Genomic DNA, 20,824 nt, shown 5'->3' on the forward strand with positions numbered 1-20,824 from the left:
AAAGCCTTGGGTCAGTGGCTCTGACAGAATAGGTGTTTGGTCCCCTCAGAGTGTAGGTGTGACCCTCATGAGATGCTTCCTGGGTCCTCAGCAGAGCACAAAGCTATAAATTTTCAACATGGCGGACAGCGCCGTTCTCCCAGATCTGGATGCTACACCCTCCACCGAAGGGAATCTATGCCTTTTCAGTATTTAATTTTGATTTGTTTAGGATCCTAATGCATGTATGAGTGTGTGAGTATGTGAGGGTCACTTGACATCATGAGATGTGCAGTTGTCTGGCTATATCTGTGAGGTGCCCATTGCAGACTCCTCTCATGCTGACACTGAACTTCACCCAGAATCTTGCCCCTTAAAAAGATGGCAACTAGAACCTTTGCCCTTCCCACTATGGCACTTTTTAAAAAGTATTTGTTTTTAATTATGTGTAGGTATGCGCATATGGGTGCAGGGGCCACAGAGGCTGGAAGAGTCAGATCCTCCAGGAGCTGAAGTTCCAAGCGGCTGTGAGTCTCCTGATGCGCTTTCTGAAGTCAAACATCCATTAGAAGAGCAATACATGTTCTTAACTATGGGGCTACCTCTCTAGTCATCCCCTCCCCCACCCATCTTGGACACTTTCATTGGCTCCAGGGCACTTCCAATACAGTGTCGATGCTTGGCTGTCCTGCTTTTTAGGGGTTGGTGACAAGAAACAGAAGCCTGTGTATGTCTGGGGCAGGTGAAAGTGTTCTTCAGATACTTTCTGTGTCTAGTTGGTCAAATCTGAGAATGTGGAAGCAGTGGCCAATTGTGTGCGCATGCACGCGCGCGCACACACACACACACACACACACACACCACGCACACACATATATGGGCATGCATTTCATAGAGAGGGAAACAATAGAACAGAGATTCTCAACCTTCCTAGTGCTGCGACCCTTTAATACAGCTCCTCGTGTTGTGGTGACCCCAACCATAAGATTATTTCATTGCCACTTCCTAACTGTAATTTTGCTCCTGTTGGGAATCATGATGTAAGTGTGCAGGATATTTGACATGCGAGCCTGTGAAAGGGTCATTCGACACCCACCAGGTTCACAACCCACAAGCTGAGAACCTGCTGCGTCCGTGGCCAGGTAACGTCCTGATCCTGGGAACGGATCAGGAACCAAAATTGGCAGGAGGAAAAGAGGCTTGGGAGATCAACCTGGCCAAACAACTATCTCTAGCCTGGGACTCAGGGGACGGCATAGGTGGGTAGAGAACACCCAGGAGGTGACTTTTTTCACCCCACCCCTATAATGATGCAAAGATGCACGCCTGCACTTTGATCGTCACATAGTTCCATAGTCACCATTTTCCAGACCCCCAATACATGTAATGTTTACCTGTCCCATGTCAGAAAATGTAAGCTAAAAAAGAACTAAAATCTTCCGGATTTAAAATGAGGTGAGATGAGAAACCCTCACACCATACTATCTCCCTTGTCTTTATTTCTCCCATGCCATCTGTACCTTAGGGTACAAATCATTGATACCGCTGCCTTCTTGTCCTGGCATCTCTCCCTTTCTTGCTCATGTATTGTAAACATGTCTCGAGGGCTGGGGAGACGGCTCAGAGGTTAAGAGCACTGGCTGCTTTTGGAGAGGGCCTGGGTTCCAGTTTCCAACACCTACACAGTGGTTCCCAACAACCTGTAACTCCAGTTCCAGGGTATCTGGCCCCCTGTACATGGAGCACAGACACGCAGGAGGATAAACGCTAATAATATAGATAAAGACAAATCTTAATTAAAAACATGGCATGTATGTATGGGTCTATAAATAATATTCAGTAACTGTAAAAACATAAAATACAATAGCACAAAATGCCCTTTAACTTGTGTTTGAAACACAGCCTGGTCTGCTAATGTCTTCATTGTGGTTGTGGCAGGCAGCGGTCTGACAACCCCCACAGCCACTCTTAAAGGATGATGTGTAGAAGCAGAGCAGCTGAGGGGCCCCATGTTGGCTCTATGCAAGAGGAGCTTAGCTCCCTGTCATATGTCCTGCTTGAAGAAGTTTCAGCTATAGAATCAGTGCTGGGATTGGAACTTGTGGGTAGCCTTGGCCAGCGTTTGGTGTCTGTCAGTTCTTTGTGCGTCTCTGGGTTGAGTGATGTGGCACCTCTGTGGCTAGCAAGGCTCCGTTGTCAGGACCTGAGTGTGAGGCTAAGGATGGAGACCTATGGTCAGCTTCCCCTGGACAACATTAAGTCCTCCGGGGTCCACAGCAGTGCCTGCGCTCAGGAGCGGCCACTGCAGCTGGTGTGTGATCAGTCTCACTGAAACGTCTGATGTTGTCTACAATGGGCAATGTTTTCTTGGCAGAGACAGATTCTGTCTTTTGAAGGGCTAGACTTTGCCCAACTAGTTTCAATTGTCAACATTTCCTGTGAGCATAGGAGGTGCTGTGTTCCCCCAAACCACCAGGAGGATGGGAAATGATGAGGGAGAATTCAAGGTGATTAGCAGGACAGACTCCATTACACTTGGATGGGTGAGACCACTCGCTTTCTGAACGGTGACACCCCGCCCCCAGGCCTTTCATTTGATGGGCAAGTAAGAGTAACCCAAGGGTCAAAAGTTACCGAGGAAAAAACTAGGCACAGCTAAATGTCTTTTGAAACAGAGAGTCAGCTAAGGAACCTGGTGCCATTAGACAGGGGGCTAAGGGACCTTTGTTTTTAAATCACGCAGAGCATGGTTTACTTAATATTAGTGTTAGAAATCAGAATATTAATAATCATATTTTTCTTAGTTGTGGCTCCACTGTTTATTAAAGTGTACCCAGGAAAATATGATGTGAAGACTTCATTACCTCTAGGAAAGAAAAACTGATGCTTTTGGAATATAGCCGGTTTCTAAAATGCTAATTACTAACGTTTTCCCTTAAATTTTACCTTTTATTTTATATGTGAACTATGTGTGTGGTGACCAGAAGATGGCGCCAGATCCCCTGGAATTCGAGTTACAGCCGGTTGTGAGTTGCTATGTAGGTGCTGGAAAATGAACCCAGGTCTTCTGCAAGAGTAGCAACTGCTCTTCACCACTGAGGCATCTCTCCAGACCCTAATGGCTACTGTTTTAACATGCAAAGAGAATTGAGGAGCAGAGAAACATGTTCTCTGGCCCCTGACCCCTGGTTATTAGTCACTGAGTCCTTGGCCCACCTGCCTGTGTTCTTGGTGAGTGACAGGCCTATAACATGGATGTTTCCTTCCGAGCTGTTCACAGGCACTTGGGTTTGTCTTTCCACACCATGCAGAGTGCCGGGTTTAAGTTATGTTTTTCACATAGGGTCTTGGGTGACTACAAGAACTAAGAAGAGATAAGGGAGCTGCCATGGGCTCATTCTCTTTCAAGTATTAGGAGGAAGGATGTGATCTTCGTTACACGGCATTACTCTCTTTGGGGCCAGTCACATGCCTGCAGCCTCTCAAGTTCTTCACCTTAAGAATCCAGACAAACCTTGCATAAGATTTGATGACAAGGGTCCCAACCAAGACAATAAAGGCTGTCCTCGGCTCTCAGTGACAAGGATGTCTGAATATCTGGGCACGGGATGTCCCTACCTTTTCTTTCTCCCCTCCCTCCCTCCTTCCCTCCCTCCCTCCCTCCCTCCCTTCTTTCTTTCTTTCTTTAAAAAAACATTTTATTTATTTATTATATATACAGTGTTCTGTCTGTATGCTTGCTCGCCAGAAGTGAGCCACCATGTGGTTGCTGGGAATTGAACTCAGGACCTCTGGAAGAGCAGTCAGTGCTCTTAACCTCTGAGCCATCTCTCCAGCCTTGTAAGTTCCTGGCCTGGGAGACTGAAGTAGGAATTCTACTCTAATTCCTTAAATGACATATATCTCAGTGCCCATAGAATGTCCATTCCTGCCTATGATGTCACTGCGTGGGGTGGTGGGGTGGTGGTGGAATTCATAAACGCCTGTTTATTTGGCCATGCGACATCTCCAGCAGTGCTGCACCCTTTCTTTGCCCAACAATAACACTGAGACTGGGCAGGCAACTTGGCTAGCAGAGCAGGAGCTGAACCTTGGGTGGGCTGGCTCTGGCTCTCAAGGACCCAAGTCCCACTGAACAGGACAGCCCAAACCCATTTCTGCTCACTTTGTCAAGGACATTTGACCCAGCTAGGATTAGGAGAGCGGAGCCCTGCACTGATCAGCTATCTTGGGGTCCATGCTTTTTGAGTCTGGCCATACACCTCTTGCTATCTTTCGGATTAGTAAAGGCAAGTTTTGTTGGTGGTGGTTGGGTGGGGTTTGGTGGGTCACACTCCACCAGCTGAGAAGGTCCAGCATCCCATGGCATCCTTAAGGGCAAAGCAGGTGCCTGGTGATAACAGCAGAGCAAATGCTTCCCGGCCACTGCAGGAGGAAGAACCCAGAAGGGATTCCTACTGCGGTTTGGCTTCCTCTTGGGGTTGGGGGTAAAAAATCATGTTCCAATGCTTCCTGCTTGCTGTGTTTTGAATCCTTTCCAATTTGGGTCATCTGAGCTGGTTTTCTTCCACTCTGAAATGGCGAACCTGGTATTGTCCCCAGCCATTCCTGCTTAGTGTCTTTCCTATGGTATGCGTGCATGCGTGCGTATGTGCATGTGTGTGTGTGTGTGTGTGTGTGTGTGTGTGTGTGTGTGTGTATGCTCACAAAAGCCTGGTTTATTTGGATCCTCCCGATTCTTGTTACCTCACGACAGTAATTCTTAGAATTACTGTCCCGTGGTTCTATCCCAATGGCAGCACTATCACCCCGATCATCAGAGACCCTTAGCATGAGTTGGTGACAACCAACGGCCAAATGACAGTTTTGAGCCCCATTGACAAATCCCAAATGGTTTGTGAGAAGCCCAGGTGTCATATGAGTGGGTAGAGAGAACAGGATTGAGGTGGATGGCGAGGGGGCAGGGCCAGTGGTGGGTAAGAAAGGGAGCACATGTCTTAGGGACACTTCCAGCTTCCAAGTGTTACCAAGACTTGCACCATTATGACCTATGACCTATGCCCTCAGATGACTCCACTCACCAGGAGCTCGTCTGGATATTTGGGGTATATAGTCAACTCAACTCAACCTCTCTCTCTCTCTCTCTCTCTCTCTCTCTCTCTCTCTCTCTCTCTCTCTCTCTCTCTCTCTCTCTCTCTCTGTCTCTCTCCCTGCCAGGAAATTCCTAAAGCACATCTCTGAGTATGTCTCTGAGAGTGGCTCCAGAAAGGATTAAGCAGGAGGAACTGTGTTCTCCATGTGGTAATATGGGAGGCACCATCCCAGGGGCTGGGGTTGATGATGTAAGAGAGGAAAGGATCAAATCAGTAGATAAGAGTATTTTGTTCTGTCTCTTCCTCCTCTCCCCACTCTCTCTGTGTCTCCCCTCCCAACCTCCTCCTACATCCTCCCTGCCACAGTGTACTGAACCCTGGCACTATGAGTCCTAGTATCCTTTTTCCTCTTCAATATTTTTCTCAGGTACTTGTCAGGGGACAAAAGTCCTAATGTGTGACCCATGAACTGTTCTTCAGTAGGTGGTGTACAGAGAGTGTATGATAGGGACCAGGCCACTAACCAATGGATGGAGCCATCGCCGGTCGGTGCCTCTGAGGACCTCCGCCACTGTGAGAATACCTTCGGCTCACGTGATCCATCCGGTCTCCTCGCCCCATCAAAGCCGGGTTTCCTAAAATCTAGACCCAAGAGAACACCGTGGTTAGATCTGGCCAGCCTTGGAAGGAAAAGAGGAGTTAAAGCCAAATCAATCCGGATCAGAAGCAGAAGCACTAAAGGCAACTAAACGTAGCTTTTAACTGAAAGGTTAGCTGAGTGACCTGGGGAAGGAGCCAGCCGGGCCCAGCAGCCTGCTTTCTACATCAGGGTCCTTTCTGGACTCACCGCAGTGAGTCTGGTAGGGCTGGGAGTCAAAAGGAGTCATAGGAGGAAGCTTTTGGTTGATGCTATTGCTCCCGACACCAAAATCACTGAAGCAAATTGACTGTGGTTTACAGCTCAGGCTCCATGTCAGCTAAGTCTTCTCCTGGTTTTATTATCCCACCCTCAAGTGTCACAGTAGCAGAGATACACTGCTGTAGTTCCCAAAGTCCCTCACAGATAGAAGGGGTTTGGAGGGTTCCCGACCCTCAGAGGGTAGTGCCTTTACTATCAGCTTTGGTTGTGCTCTGTGGTTAACCTGGGCTCAAGCAGGCCTTCTGTCTAGAGATGTCAACTTCTCATCTGGACTAAGGGGCAGAACTGACGGAAGGGAAGCAGGTCGGTAAGAATCAGCCTGTTGGTAGCCATTCCCAGGACTCAGGAGCCAAGTTGTCTGAGCCTATAGCCATGGTTGAGACTGGACAGGTGCCATGGGGTGAGGGGAGTGCCTGGCGTGGACACGTCACAGAGTGCAAAGCTCAGAAGGTGGCTTGTTGCTGTGTTGATGGCCCACCTGTGTGCCCAATGGCGGCTGAGCACAGCAGGGGTGCAGATGTTGTAGGGAGGATACAATTACAGAAATATATGAAGCCTTGGATGACCCCCCGCTGTGTGGTAGACACCGAGGGAACAGAGATTGGGGGTGAGGAAGACTTTGGGAACAATTTGCAAAACTGAGTTTCTTCCCTGGTTATTCTCCGTGTTTTTAAACAGTTATAGATGAAAGCCAAAAGGAAAAAGGGAAACTTAAAAAGCCAAAACAACAAGGGCAAAAAGCCTTTGATCATGCCAACCATCCTCCATGGGCCCCTAAGGATCATTTTAGGGGTGTGTGTGGGGGGAGGGGATGTGTGTTTCTCGAGTTCCAGATACTCAGCAGTTCAGCTAACCCTTAATTAAAACTTAGATTCAGTTGTCCTTTAAGTAAAGCAGCCGTAACCATCGCTGATTCTGTGGGGGAGATTGTTACTCCAAAGCAAGAAAACCTTTGGGATGGTCAAGCAGCTGGGAAGCAATGGGATTGAAGAAATCAAATATGCAGGAAGAACCAAAGAGAGTGGCCCAGAGAGACCCCGATGCACTCTAAAACCCGAACCAAAGGCAAAACCAACAAAAGGATGAGAGCACGGATTGGTTTGGCAAGCGCGCGGGGAGGATGGTTACTTGACACACCAAAGGGCCGTCTGCCACTCGGGGAGGAGGCTGTGCCAGATGCTCAGCTGCCCTACTGTCGGGCATGGCTGGGCTTTTCCTCCAGACACCCCGAAAATCTTCGTGGTCGCTGGCCTCGTCCCAGCCATCCCTCCTGGGCACCGGCCTCTCCGGGCTGAGTTGGGCGTCATCGCTCCTGATGACATCACTGGGGTCCACCTGCTCCCCAAAGTCCTCTTCGATGCTGCTCTGTCGGGTCAGCGTCCGCCTCCGGGCCAGCAGGGGCCTTGGGCTTCTCCTACATGGACAGTGACCAGGGCCTGGACTGCACTTGGCCGAGGTGCTCCTGAAACTAAACCGAGATTCTTCCTCCTCACTGCCACAGTCCAAACCACTGTCCGGGCTCCTGGTGGCCGAGCGGCTGAACCGACAGCCTCTGTCTTCCAGAAAGAGATCCTCCATATGGATGCCTGGGCCCCTGTGCTCTGCAGGGAGCCAGGAACCCTGTAGGACTGGATGTCCCCAACAGGACCGCGCTGGCCCACGCTCCATAGCCAACAAGGCCCTGGCTCTGGAGGACCCCATGCCCTGTCTGAGCAGCGGCTCGCCATGCTCCGTGTCCTCCTCAGCTACCTCGGGGATACTGAACAGTCTCTTACTGCGGTGGGGCTGTTGGGGGAACTCGGGCTGCTCCAGGAAAGCGCCTTCCAAGCTCCTAGCCTTATGGCATTCCTTGGGGACAGCATGTGTAAGAGAGCGGTGTATGACCAGATATGAGGCGGTGGAGGAAGGAGAGAAAACACACACAGAATTAGTCTTGGCAGGGAGGCAGGGGGGTGTAGCGTGAGGCAGCCTCTGCTCATGGGGGACCTGCAGCATGCCTGCTGGGGCTCTGGGATGGAGCAATGGGTCAAGTGGTGGGTGCAGAGCAGAAGGTGAGGGACAGCACACAGAGGAGACAGCGGGACGTCAGGAGCAGACGCCATGCGGGTGAGCCAGAGGGAGAAAAGGTGGCCCAGATGGGAGGAAACAATGCTCCCAGGCCCTTGCCTGTTCCTATGCTGAGGGGTTATCCAGAGTAGTGAGGGGAATTTGTCTGCCACTGGGGCTGACTCCCTGCAGCCCAGGGGCAGCTGCCATTGAATGCCCAGTGTGGCTGGAGGTGGCCCCACTGTATCCTTGTCCGGTCCTGCGGACTGTTGCCTTCCCAGCACTTAGCACCCCAGCTGATCGCCACCCACCATTCCCTTAGCTGAAACGCACCTGTGATCTAGTGAATGTTGCCTTAGCAGACCCAGTGCCTACTTGGTGCCTACAAAGGACCAAGGTCCTCTGTCTCTGCACCTGAGATGGATTTACCATATCTGGCCCATCTGGGCTCAGCAGCTGGCACCGAGCTAGCCAGTCTTGAGGTTGCTATGCAAACCCTCCTGCATTCCCACCTTAGCCTACATTTCCATGGGCACCGTTCCCTACCAGCTCCAGCCCTCGGCCCCTGTCTATTTCCGAAGGGTATATTTTGGTGCCAATCACTGCTCTATACTCCCCTCTGGGGAGATCTGGCTGACTCTGAGAAAGCTGCTTTTATCCCTTGCTGAGACCTGGGGGTATATCTTATAATGAGTACCCATGATGGCCTGGCCAGCTGCCCCCACTGGTCTGTGGACACCTTGGACCATGGGGGGGGGGGTTGTTTCCTAGTACAGTCGACTGTACGCTTGTGCCATTGCCCACGAGTGGGTGGGCACAGGATCTGCTAACTCATGTATATTTCTCCTTTATAGCACCACATTGAAGGATGTTTGGCTCAGGTGTTCTGAGCACTATGAAGGTGAAGGATGGTGGCTGAAAAAGAGGGTAACATGGGGTAGGCAGGTGAGCCAAGCCAGTTGGAGATGAAGGGCCATGGGCGCTGGTCCCTCCAGGAAACCTGGCTTGGCTTAGTCTGTCACTACCATGTGAGACTGTGGGTCTAGTGTGGCCACAACTCCCAACTGATACTGGCAGTTTATTAGGAAAATTTTGAAACCCACACCCATAAGAAGCCCTGTGGGTGAATGGCACACCCTGTGGCTACCCTGACCCTACTTCCCCTAGGATACTGCTGGGCTGTTTATAGAGGGTAAGGGATGGATGGGGTCACACCTCCTACTTCACAGCACCCTTGGTGGCCCTTCCTTTGTTAAGCAGTGCTTGGGAGGCAGCTTCTAATATCTTCCCCTGTCCAGAGAAGTGTCTGGAAGGTGGAAAACAGGTGTATGCCTTTCCCTGACCCACCCATGAGCACTTTCAAGGTGGCTCTTGCTCTGGAACATAGCCCAGGACAGGTAGGAGGCTCAGGTCAGGAGTCTTCAGAAGAGGCCTGTGTGGGACCCACTGGGAGAGGGACACAGGGAACAGTGTGAGTCATACCATGCAGGACCTCATGGAGGTCCCCAAAAGTCCCTGCAAGGACCTTTATGAGGAAAACTTTCATATGGTCCCCATAGAGGCCCTGAGCAGACAGCAGTAATGAATGTTGTCTTCTGTCCATCCAGCATAGCGCAGGATGATCTACAGAAATAAGCCCTGCAGGCTTCATCACCCCCACCCCTATTCTGGTGAAGTAGCCACCCTTCAATCTCAGATCTCCAGGGGCAGATGGTGTGGACTCTTTCCTGGTATAGGGTTGGGGTAATGGACCCAGGAGTGTGCCTGTCCTAGGCCTCCTGTGGCCCACGTGGAGTCTTCCTCATACGTAGGAGCGTGGGGCCCAGCCCCACATTGCCATTCAGTGCTAACTCGGAAGCTGCACCTACTGTGTGAGCATGTAAGGCTTGGGCTGGTTCTGTTCTCTTCCCACTACAGTGCTGGCTATGTCCAGGGGTTCCAAATGGATCCCCCAAATTCCAGTACCCAGACCCTCTTGGCAAAACAGACAGGAGCAGCAGGTAACTCCTGAATGCAACCATAAAACGATCCCAGCAAAAGGGCAGAAGGGAGCATCCCCTAGATTTGGGACACCCTGTCATGAGCTCAGTGCTCACCTTGAGGGCATTGTGAGAGGTGCCACTGGGCCGGCGCCGGCCCCCATCCTCCAGCTGCATCTCTGAGTACAGCTCCTCCTCATCCTCCTCCATGATGTCCGACAGGTCTGACCCCCGGCTGCTCTCTGTGTGGTAATCCTCTCCATGGCAACAGTGGGGCTGTAGTCAAAAAGGCACACAGATAGAGCTTTTTCTCTTTTTATTTATTTTTATTTTTATGTGTATTGGGTGTTTTGCATGTATGTCTGTACACTACATGTGTGCCTAGTGCCTGTGGAGGTCAGAAGAAGCCATTGGCTCCCCTGAAACTAGAGTTACAAACAGTTGTGAGCCACCATGTAGGTGCTGGGACTCCAACCTGGGTCTTCTGAAAGAACTATCGTTAACCACTGTGTATGTCTCCAGCTCCTGATGGGACATCGTGTGCATGCCACAGGCTCCCAGGCTATCCTCCCTGAGTCCTAGACCCGTATTTACCAACTTGTAGAGCCCATGTAACAAGGAATGCGGGAAACAGTGCATGCCCAGCTCATCTTGGTGAAGGAAACAAAACCTGACACGAGTTTGTCTAAGAAACAGAGAGAGGACAGCACGGGTCACCCCACTCTGACAGGCATGAGGATCCTGGACTCTGCAGGAGACAGAGCAAGCAGTATTGGTAAGTCACATCCTATGATGCTCAACTTCCAACCTGTCACTTCTGTACTTCACTAGCTGAACAGAGGCTTAAGCCCAACATTGCCAATTCAGATGGCTGAGGGCCAGGGCACCCATGAGTACATGTCTACACAGTGTCACACAAGAGGACATGACAGGGCAGGTGGTCACGTGGGGTGACGCTGAGGCTTTTAAAAGAACCATTGGAAAGTAAACAAATGTACATGTGTATGCACATGCACAGACACATGTGCATGTATAGGTCCACATATGCGAACACACATAGGAACATGCTCACACGCACACTCATCCCAATACACATACATGTACTCATAAAGAGACACATAGATGCATAGGAACACATGATGACATGCATGTATATGTCCACACACACATGCACACACATTTCTGTGCATATAAACATGTATACAATGATACATAGGAATTCAGTCACATGTACATATGAGCACGTGTGCATAGATACTATATATGAGCACATGAATAAACATACTCACGCATATACATACAAGACAAGTAGATATGCATACACACACAAGCATACACAGATATACATGAACACACATACATGCACACCCACATAGACACACAGGAACATGTTTTCACATGTCCACGCATAAACACACATACATATTCATGTACAAAGATACACACAGAGGCATGCACGCACACAGGAGCAAACACAAACAGGAACACATACACACACCATACACACTCATACAAAGGCACATACACGTCTACACACATGAATATATCCAATAAGCACAAGCACATACACCGCAAATGCATGTACACACCTAGACACTTATGCCTGGACACACACATGCATATATGAACACATGGGCACATGCCCAAGGCAGGTTAGGGCAATATCTTCATAACTTTAAGCTCCTATGCATCCAGCTAAAGGCCTTGCCAGCCAAGGGCTGATGCAGGGGTACACACTCTCACCTGCTTGCCCAGCTCTGACCCTTTCAGGAAGTCATCCACAGATGTACCCCTCCTCTTGACCTCGGGGGAGGCATAGCCATCCTCCTCATCTGAGTTGGCATATTGCCCAGCACTGCTTCGCTCTAGAAAGAGGCTCCTTTTCTCTAACTTGGAAAGAGAAAGGGACAAAGATGAGCAGGCCTGTGGGGAACACACACTGCTGTTATCCTTGGCCCCAAGTCCTGAGAAGGGCAAGGAGATCCCCAGAGGTACCCTGGAGAGGCCTCACAGACACTGAGCCCTGAGGACTCCCTCAGGGTAGATGCATGAGATATGCTGGACTGCGGAGGATGGTTCCCATGAGGTCCAGGCTCCTGGGACCAACTATTCCCTTCACCTTTCCTCCTCTTCACGAGACCTGGATCACTCTGAGCTTCACTGGAGGGAACTAGACCTCAGTGGGAAACTTCTTCCTCCATCGCTTGCCTCACCTGGCTTATTTAGACAGTGACCATGGCATTGAAGCAGGAGCCCAGGAAGGATCTCTGACCCAGCCTAGCAGCTACTGGACTCTTCTGGGTCTGCTCTGAGGCTGCCCTGGGATCCTCTGCCCCTCAGCCATAAGTACCATCCAGCGATCCCAACACAGCTCCAGCATCACTGAGCCTCAGAGCAGAGGTAGCCGCTGCTCACAAATCAGATTTCACAGACAGGCTGACCCTCTGGTTTCCTAAAGGGTTCTGGGGCCCTGGGGTCAGGGTAGCCCTGTATCCTCATCAGGATACATGGAACTGAACTTACGTTAGAAACATCCTCCTAGGTCCCTGCAACTCCAGTGCTGACTCTTGGCCATGTATCCTTGCTCTCCTGACCTGGGCCCTGAGAGGAGGGTGCCGCCAGCCTTGGCAGACATTTCCAGGGGTCACCATCCTGACAAGGCCCACAGAACAACCCGACACCAAGAGGGTCCTGCCAGTAGGTTCTGCTGCCTCCTTGGTGGAGAAATTCTAAGTTGCCTCAAATATCTGGGAGAGATGAGAAGGTCCTGGGCCGGTTCAGTCCTGGGTCCTACTTCCCCAGTAGTGCGGAGGGGCACCCTGTAGGTGACTTAGTAGGTGTACTTCTCATTGCTCACTTTGAGAGCATGTGCAAACCTCACCCAATCTCCACAGTCACAATAGCCCCTCCCCTGCAACATACAGACATATACTCAGATGGGAAAGTTCCAATGAAAGAACAGGCCCTGTCCTGTCCAGTTCAGGACAACAGTCCTAGGCTGAGGTTTAGAGTGCTCTCTGGTAGATCCGTCTCTACCTGCCAGGCACAGGGACAGGTCATACCCCACCCCAAGAGCACAGGGTCCAAGCTGCTAGGAAGACACAACTTACCCTGCTGGTTTCAGCCACCCTCTGTGCAGCCTCGCGGGCCATGGCCTTGGCAACGGTGGTGGACACAGGGGCTCCTTGTGGCTGAGGGAGGATCCGGCTGGGTGAGGGTGACCTTCTGCCTGGGCCAGCGCTGTGCATGTCAGGTGGTTCCAACATGTGGCCATGTGCAGGGCCGGGTGGCCGGCTCTGCTCCCAGGACTCGTCCACTTTGACATGGGGACCCAGGTGTTGGTCTTTGGTATCCAGGTCACTTGCTAATGGCTTTGGTGGGGGAGCAGTCCTCGGGTGGGGAACTGGAGGCACCAGGAGGTCAGGGGGGATGGCAGCAAGGGCAGAATCCATGGACTCTCCTTGTGCAGACAGGGTGCGCACACTCACGGCCTTGGCCTCCAGGCTCCGCAGCCGGACCAGCTCCACTGCTGTGCTGTCTGCTGTGGGGGCGATGACCTCAGCCACCTGCACACAGAGAAAGCCATGTCATAGGCTGTCAGCATGTGTTGACCCAGCAGTGGCCTCTCCAGATATCTGGCAGAAAAGATCCAATATCTTGAGCCCAACATCTGGCTTGAGTCATTCGTAGAGCTAACAAAACCAAAGAGTCTCTGGGAGCCCAGGACCTAGGTAGTTGTGAGATCAATGAAGCACGGCCTTCGTCTCTAGACCAGATGCAGGGTTCCACAGGGATCTGAAGGCGATCTTGCTTACTGACACAGCTGTAGGGAGGGGATAAGGGGGTGGCTTCCTGGATGTGCATGAAACCTGCCCTTAGGGAATCATGTAGCCTGTACCTGGAAAGTCTACAGCCTATGAGAGGTGAATCATGGGAGAAATGGCTGGGGCCCTCACACCCAAGTTGAGGCAGCTCAATCTGTCACTGGGAGGAAGAGCAGGGTGGCAACAGTTGTGGCGGTTTGAATGGGAATGGCTCCCATAGGTTCATATGTTTGAATGCTTAGTCACCAGAGAGTGGTACTATTAGTGGGTGTGGCCTTGTTGGAGGAAGTGTGTCACAAAGGGTAGGTTTTGGGGTTTCAGATGCTCAAGCCAGGGCCAATCTCTCTCTGTCTCTCTCTGTCTCTGTCTGTCTGTCTGTCTGTCTGTCTGTTTCTCTCTCCTCTCTCCCTCCCTCCTTCCCTCCCTTCCTCCCTCCCTCCCTCCTTGCCTCCTTCCCTCCCTTTCTTCCTCTCCCCCTGTTTCCTATTGATCCTGATAGAACTCTCAGTTACCTCTCCAGCACCATGCCTGTCTATGTGCCTCCAGGTGGGATAATAGACTAAACCTCTGAATGTAAGCAAGCCCAATTAAATGCTTTCCTTGATAAAAGTTGCCGTGGTCATGATGTCTCTGCACAGCAATAAAAACCCTTTCTAAGATGGCAGTGAACAGATAAACAGCAGCTTTCCAGAGACATCCTCAGGTTAGAGTTTCTGCTTCATGTGCCAGGACAGGGGTGGCAAGCTAAGATGGTGGGTTCTCCACTCAGGGACACTGGAGACACAGCTATTTCTCAGAGTCCAGGTCTGCTCCCCCCCGCACACGGAAGATTGCCTGGGTGGGTCTTAACTTGCTAACACATAGTCTGTGAAAACTGGCAAGCCAGGGAGCCCGATGCTGCTGAATTCAGGCGAGATGCGTCAGTGTGGAGTGGAGCGGGGCAGTGGTGAGGGAGGCAGAGAAGACACTGGACCCAGGTGGGAACCAAAATAGGATGGGACTTCCTCACTCTCAGACCTGTGGCAGACAGTCCCCAGAGTGAAGGCCCGGCTGGCGGAGACTTGGAGCTGGAAGAGCCTCAGATTCTCCCCTGAGAATCTGCTCCCTCCTCCCTCCCTAAGCCTACCCCTGCACGGTAGAGCCTCGTTTCCCATGCTCACCCTCTGCCCTTTGGCATACACTCCATATCCTGTGACATTCGCTCCATTGGACAGCCCAGTGGGAGTCAGCGCAGGGGGCTTCCAGGAGACCTGAACAATGGCGGCTGTGGCCCCAGCTTGGACGGTGACATCTTGGGGTGGGGCTGGGGGGCCTGGAAGGAGAGAAGGGACAGATGCCGTCAGAGCATGGTCCTTGGGCCTGTCTTCACTTGCTCTGTCACACCTGGAGGTTGAGCCGTCCAAATGGTTGACAAGGAAGAGGAGAAAGGAACAGAGAGGCAAGGATGTAAACAGGAGATTGTAGGTAGTGAAGGCAAGCACTCAGCTCGATGCCCATGGAAGCTGTGCTGCTTCCCAGACCTGACGTCTATTCATCTGCATGTAGGGGAGGATCTCACTGTGCCTCTGAGAAGCCTGCCCTTGTGCTCCAATTGAACAGAGCTTCCTCTGCCAAGGGGGTTGGAAGCCAAGCAGCCTGGGATGACTCCAGAGGAAAGATACCTTTGACACACCCCTCTTCCCACCTCTCTTACTCCTTCTCCTCCTGACTGTTGCCACCCCACTCCCGCTTCATGCCCATCATCAAACTCTAGAAACAGCAATGTTTGACCTCACACCACCCATCAGACTATTCTATGGAACTGGGAAAACTCGTATCAAAATAGCCCAGATATTGCAAGTGTCTAGACTGGTGGCTTCCTGTGGGCTGACATCATGTGAACCATGTTCACTGAGTCTCAGAAAAAAAAATATGTCCAGAGCCACTAATTCAGGTCATAGATAAGTACTGGCTAGGTCTCCAAGCCATTTCAGTGGTTGTAAGGTATAGCCCATCTGTCCTCAGATACCAGGGACATAACATTTTTTACTCTAGACTTGGAGTACAGTTCCCCCCCCCCCCTTCTTCACTGCGAGTCTGGATGGCTTCATTTTGGAAGGAATGTACTCAGAAGCTCAAGAGGAAGAAGGCCAAACATGTCACAGACCTGGCTAAGGCATCCCAGAGGAGGATAGCGCTCACCAGGGAATGTCCACATGCCAGCCACCCTGTGTACTTTGGATGCTATGTATTGCTTGGCCCTCACCAGAGTCCTAGGACTTCTCCACATCATTTCATAATGATATTATAAATGGTGTCTCCAACATCGTTTTGTAAATGAGGAAACTGAGGCTTAGAAAATCCGCTCTGCTGCCTAGGGTTAGAAGCTGGATCCTTCACTCCATGGCATGTACCTGTGGCTGGCTGGCACAGGCCCATGTTACTCTACTGAGGCAAAGGTCTCAGAAACGCAGCCTGGATCGGAGTCCATTTTCCCCAGTGGCTCATGAGTGACCTTTGTCTAAGGAAGGTGCACTCAGAATGAGCTTCAAAAGCCCTTCTTTGAGAAGAACTCTGAAGGTAACAGTAGGAGTGACAGCTGACTCACCACAGAGACAGTGGCAGGTCAGCCAGAGGTGGAATGGCATCCTCAGAGAAACAAATCATCCAGAACTCAGTTTCATAAGAGGATATATTTGAACAATGAAGGCAAAGAGTGAGTTACCTTAGATAAACGAAAGCATAAGGAATTCTAAAGGAAACTCGTCGGGGTTCAAAGGAGACAGCAAGTGGAAACTAGGGCTGCAGGAAGGAAAACCAAAACAGAGAGAACACTTTCTAAAATTCTCCCAAGGAAGCATTATTCGAATGAAGAAAAAAGGAAATGTATTAGGGGGCTGTGAATATATATACACATATACATATATATATAATATAAAATTGGTTCTGGAAGTAAGGTTGCCTTCCACTATCTCAGATCCAAGCATGTTTGGCTCAAGATCTCCCTAAAGTTCCCCTGTGGAGCAGGCTGACCTGGTCCCATAACAGGGAGAGAGAAAAACTGCTAATTGCTAAGGGATTAAAGGCACTGTGCCATGTGAACAGGTGGAAGATAAACCATTTCCAGCAAAGCTTACTGTTTATCCTACACAATAAAACTGTCTGAGGAGAAAGAGAGAGAGATAAGCTGGGGGTGGGGCTCAAACGCAGAGAAAACTCAACCCAGAATTCTAGCCAGCTGCCTCAGTTTCCCCAGTTGTTGGTTGGATGCCTGCGAGCTCTTGGTTTGACAAACTTACCTTTGTTCTTCCCTCAATCTGGCTACTTCACCTCGGCTGGACGCCCTAAGTGTCCGGTTTGGTGATGTGTTTCTACATGTCTGCTTCTCTCTATCTGCTGCTTACATACTTAATAAACTCATTCAAAACTGAAGGTGCAGCTATGGTAACTGTTCTACAGACTGTATAGAACAGGCGTGTACAGCATTGTGAGATCAGAGTCTATGCAGAGTCTAGGAAAACTAAATCCAAAGATGACAAAAGGAATTACGTTGTCATTTAAGGCAACTTATAGTATGTTGTGTATATGTACATAAAAATCATCTCTAAAAAGTAATACTGTGTGTTATTTCCCCAAAAAGTCAATTGTATAAAGAGAATGAAGTATAAAAACCTGTGTTTGGAAAGTACTGTGGTGTGTGTGTCGGGGGGTGACTGAGGTGGACTTGATCAGAACATATATGCATTTATGAAGGAGTAAATACTAAATATGTTTTTTAAAAAATAGTTAAAAGTTGTTTGTCATAGCCAAAACCTGGAAACAACCTAAATGCCCCTCGACCAAAGAATGGATAAGGAAAATGTGGTACATTTATACAATGGAGTACTACACAGCAGAAAAAAATAACGACAGCTTGAATTTTGCAGGCAAATGAACGAATCTAGAAAACATCATATTGAGTGAGGTAACCCAGACCCAAAAAGACAAATATCACATGTATTCACTCATAGGTGGTTTTGAAACATAAAGCAAAGAAAACCACCCTACAAATCACAATCCCAGAGAACTGAGATAACAATGAGGACCCTAAGAGAGACTTACATAGATCTAATCTACATGGTAAGTAGAAAAAGACAAGATCTCCTGAGTAAATTGGGAGTATGGGGATCATGGGAGAGGGTTGAAGGGGGAGGGGAGAGGCAGGGAGGGAGCAGAGAAAAATGTAGAGCTCAATAAAAATTTAAAAAACTTAAAAGAAAGAAGGAAGAGGTCAGCAACAACATAAAGAGCAGGCAGGACGAGTGAAGACATCAGAAATGGAGATTTCAGTTTTATCAATGATGAAATGTAAAACAGACATTCTGGGTAAAAAGCAGAAGCTATCAGACTATGGAAATTCAAATTGCACGCTACTTGTAAGAAACAGGTTTAAAGTATAAGGACTCAGAGAATTTGAAAGTAAATGTTGGGAAATAGGATGTGTATATTCTAGCTTATGAAACCTAACAACCATATGAACATCAGACAAAATAGACCTAAAGATCATCAGGGCCAGAGAGGACTATTGGTTATGAGAAAATGTCATCAGGGAGAGCTCACACTTTCAAATACATATGGAACTGGTAGAGAAAGCCCAAAATACATAAAGCAAAAACCAAAGAGAGAAACAATTATTGTCTGTAACTGTTGGGTCAGACAAGCAAAACCCAGTGAGAACACGGAGCCCCGAGGAAGCACTGCTAAGTCATTTGACTGTTGTCAGGGTTCCCCAGTGCTGCTGGAAATACACCAGGAATATTCACCAGGGCAGGCTTCAGCACCTCTGGAGTCACACAAGAAACTGTACCCAACCCTGAAGCAAATTGGAAACCAGTAATAGTAGCGTGTCTTCTTTTCTTAACCATTGAATATTTGGGCACTAAGCAGTCTATTCATAACCAGAGTTATGAAGATTCTATCTGGAAAATCAGAATATACTTAACAATAGCGAAAAAGAACATGCCGAGAGCTGTGGGTTTGCATGTCTAAATATTTATATTAGAAAAGAACGGTTTTCAATTAGTTATCTCAATTTTACCTCAGAAGCATGAGCCAAAACAGAAGAGTGAGGTAAAGCCCAAAACCAACAAAAAAGGAGGACAAAGTGATATAAAGCCACAAAAAATAGAACTCGGTCAAGCCAAAAACTTCAGCTTTGAATCCATCAGTGAAGTAACAAATGCAGTACAATTCTCATCACTAGAGTGAGACGGCATAAATTCCCAACAGGAATTCAAGACAGTTCAAAGATAATTTAGCTGAGCATGGTGGCGCGCACCTTTAATCCCAGCACTAGAGAAGCAGAGGCAGGAGGATCTCTGAGAGTTCCAGGTCAGCTAGCGCGATAGGGAAATTCCTTGAAATACCACACTTGGCCCATGAGGTCTCAACCCTACACGAAGAGCGACAGGTAACCAAGGAATGCCACAAGTGGGAGAAATAGTCTTCTCTAGGGAAGAGCACGCCGGTTGGTTATCCAGTACCATACAAGTAACATACAGACTGAGCAGGTTGTATTTAGGATATGTGTGTGTAGGCATACATATATACCTATATGTGTCTCTCTGTATGTATAACATGTAACATGTAATAGCAATTAATGGGAAATAGAGGCTATGAATTTGAAAAAGAGCAGGGAGGGATATATGGGATGGTGTGAAGCGAAGAAAAGAAGGGAGGAATAACGTAATTGTATTATAAACTTAAAGAAAAAGATGCAGCTAACCCAGACTGACAAATGAGAAGACACAAAAGCTAAATAGTCCTGCATCTATTAACTACCTTATACCCGAAACTTTCAACATTTATTCAAAGAAAACCATTGGTCTGTGTGGCTTTCACTGCATCTATCCAATGTTAAAGAGAGCTAATGGTGATGCCCCCCCCCCCAAAAAAAAACTGCACAAGCACCCGCAGGAGACAGGATTCTCTAGTCACTGTGTGAACCCAGCAGAGGCCTGGTACCCAAACCAAAGGACATTACAAGAAGACTGTACATGAACATCCTTCATGCACATAGATGGAAAACTCCCCAGTGAGGCTGGAGAGGTGGCTCAGCCGTTAAGAGCACCCGCTGCTCTTCCAGAGGACCTGAGTCTAGGTCCCAGCACCACAGCGGGTAGGTTCTAGCTTCCATGGATAACTGCACACATGTGGCCCACATACCATGTGTACATGTGCATGTGCTCACACACATACTCATAACTGAAAATAAAATAAATCACTTAAAAAAGGCTCACCCACCCATAAACACCAAATTGAACCCTAGAAGTATGAAATAACTGAGTATTCAAAAGTAGCATCATCACCACATTAACTGAATAAAGAATGATCATAACTTGATAGATGGAGAGATTATCAAGATTGAAAATTTAATTCAATCTTGATAAAACTCTGGGAACACTGGGGATAGAAAGGAAGTGTTAAACTCCGATGAAGATCAGTGTTCTACCTTCCTCTCTGTGGTTGTGATAAACACTGACGAAAAAGACCTACTTGGGTAAGGAATGGGTTTATTTGGCTTATACTTCTAGGTCTCATCCCATCACTGAGGGGCTTCATAGCAGGAACTTGATGCAGAAGTCACAGAGCACAGAGGAACACTGACTACAGGCTGGTTCTCTGGCTCATGTTCAACTAGCTCTCCTACACAGCCTATGGCTACCCGCCTAGGGAATGGTACCTCCTGCAGTGGGCTGGGCCGTCTTATACCAATTAACAACCAAGACAATCTCCTACAGACAAGCCCACAGACCAATGTTATCTAAGCATCTCCTCAAGGCTCTCCTCCCATATGAGTCTAGATTGTGTCAAGTTGACAGTTAAACCTAACTAGAGTTATGTGTAACTAGTTAGGGTTCCTGTGACCAATGGCCAACAATAAACAATTCTACAGTTTTCTTCATCAGAGTCAAAAGCCAGCAACAAGGCAATGGTGGCCAGCATGAATTATGAACCAGTGGCAAT

At 49.0% G+C, this 20,824-nt stretch overlaps 1 protein-coding gene across 4 annotated transcripts in view; it reads right to left on the reverse strand.

Annotated features, from left to right (window-relative positions):
* Positions 1-20,824, reverse strand: part of Rimbp2 (RIMS binding protein 2) — a 63,723-nt gene that overhangs the window by 16,124 nt on the left and 26,775 nt on the right. For 2 of the 4 annotated variants that reach the window (XM_042055924.1, XM_042055925.1), the window contains exons 8-13: positions 15,001-15,152; positions 13,127-13,582; positions 11,760-11,906; positions 10,134-10,292; positions 7,129-7,839; positions 5,597-5,714 (exon numbers count right to left, since the gene is read on the reverse strand). In XM_042055924.1, the coding sequence (XP_041911858.1) occupies positions 5,597-5,714; positions 7,129-7,839; positions 10,134-10,292; positions 11,760-11,906; positions 13,127-13,582; positions 15,001-15,152 (1,743 nt within the window). The remainder of the gene's footprint in view (positions 1-5,596; positions 5,715-7,128; positions 7,840-10,133; positions 10,293-11,759; positions 11,907-13,126; positions 13,583-15,000; positions 15,153-20,824) is intronic. The other 2 variants (XM_038346700.1, XM_038346701.1) reach the window with 1 other exon arrangement.

This window comes from Arvicola amphibius, chromosome 10, assembly GCF_903992535.2.
Source record: "Arvicola amphibius chromosome 10, mArvAmp1.2, whole genome shotgun sequence".
In the NCBI taxonomy this organism is placed as follows: domain Eukaryota; kingdom Metazoa; phylum Chordata; class Mammalia; order Rodentia; family Cricetidae; genus Arvicola; species Arvicola amphibius.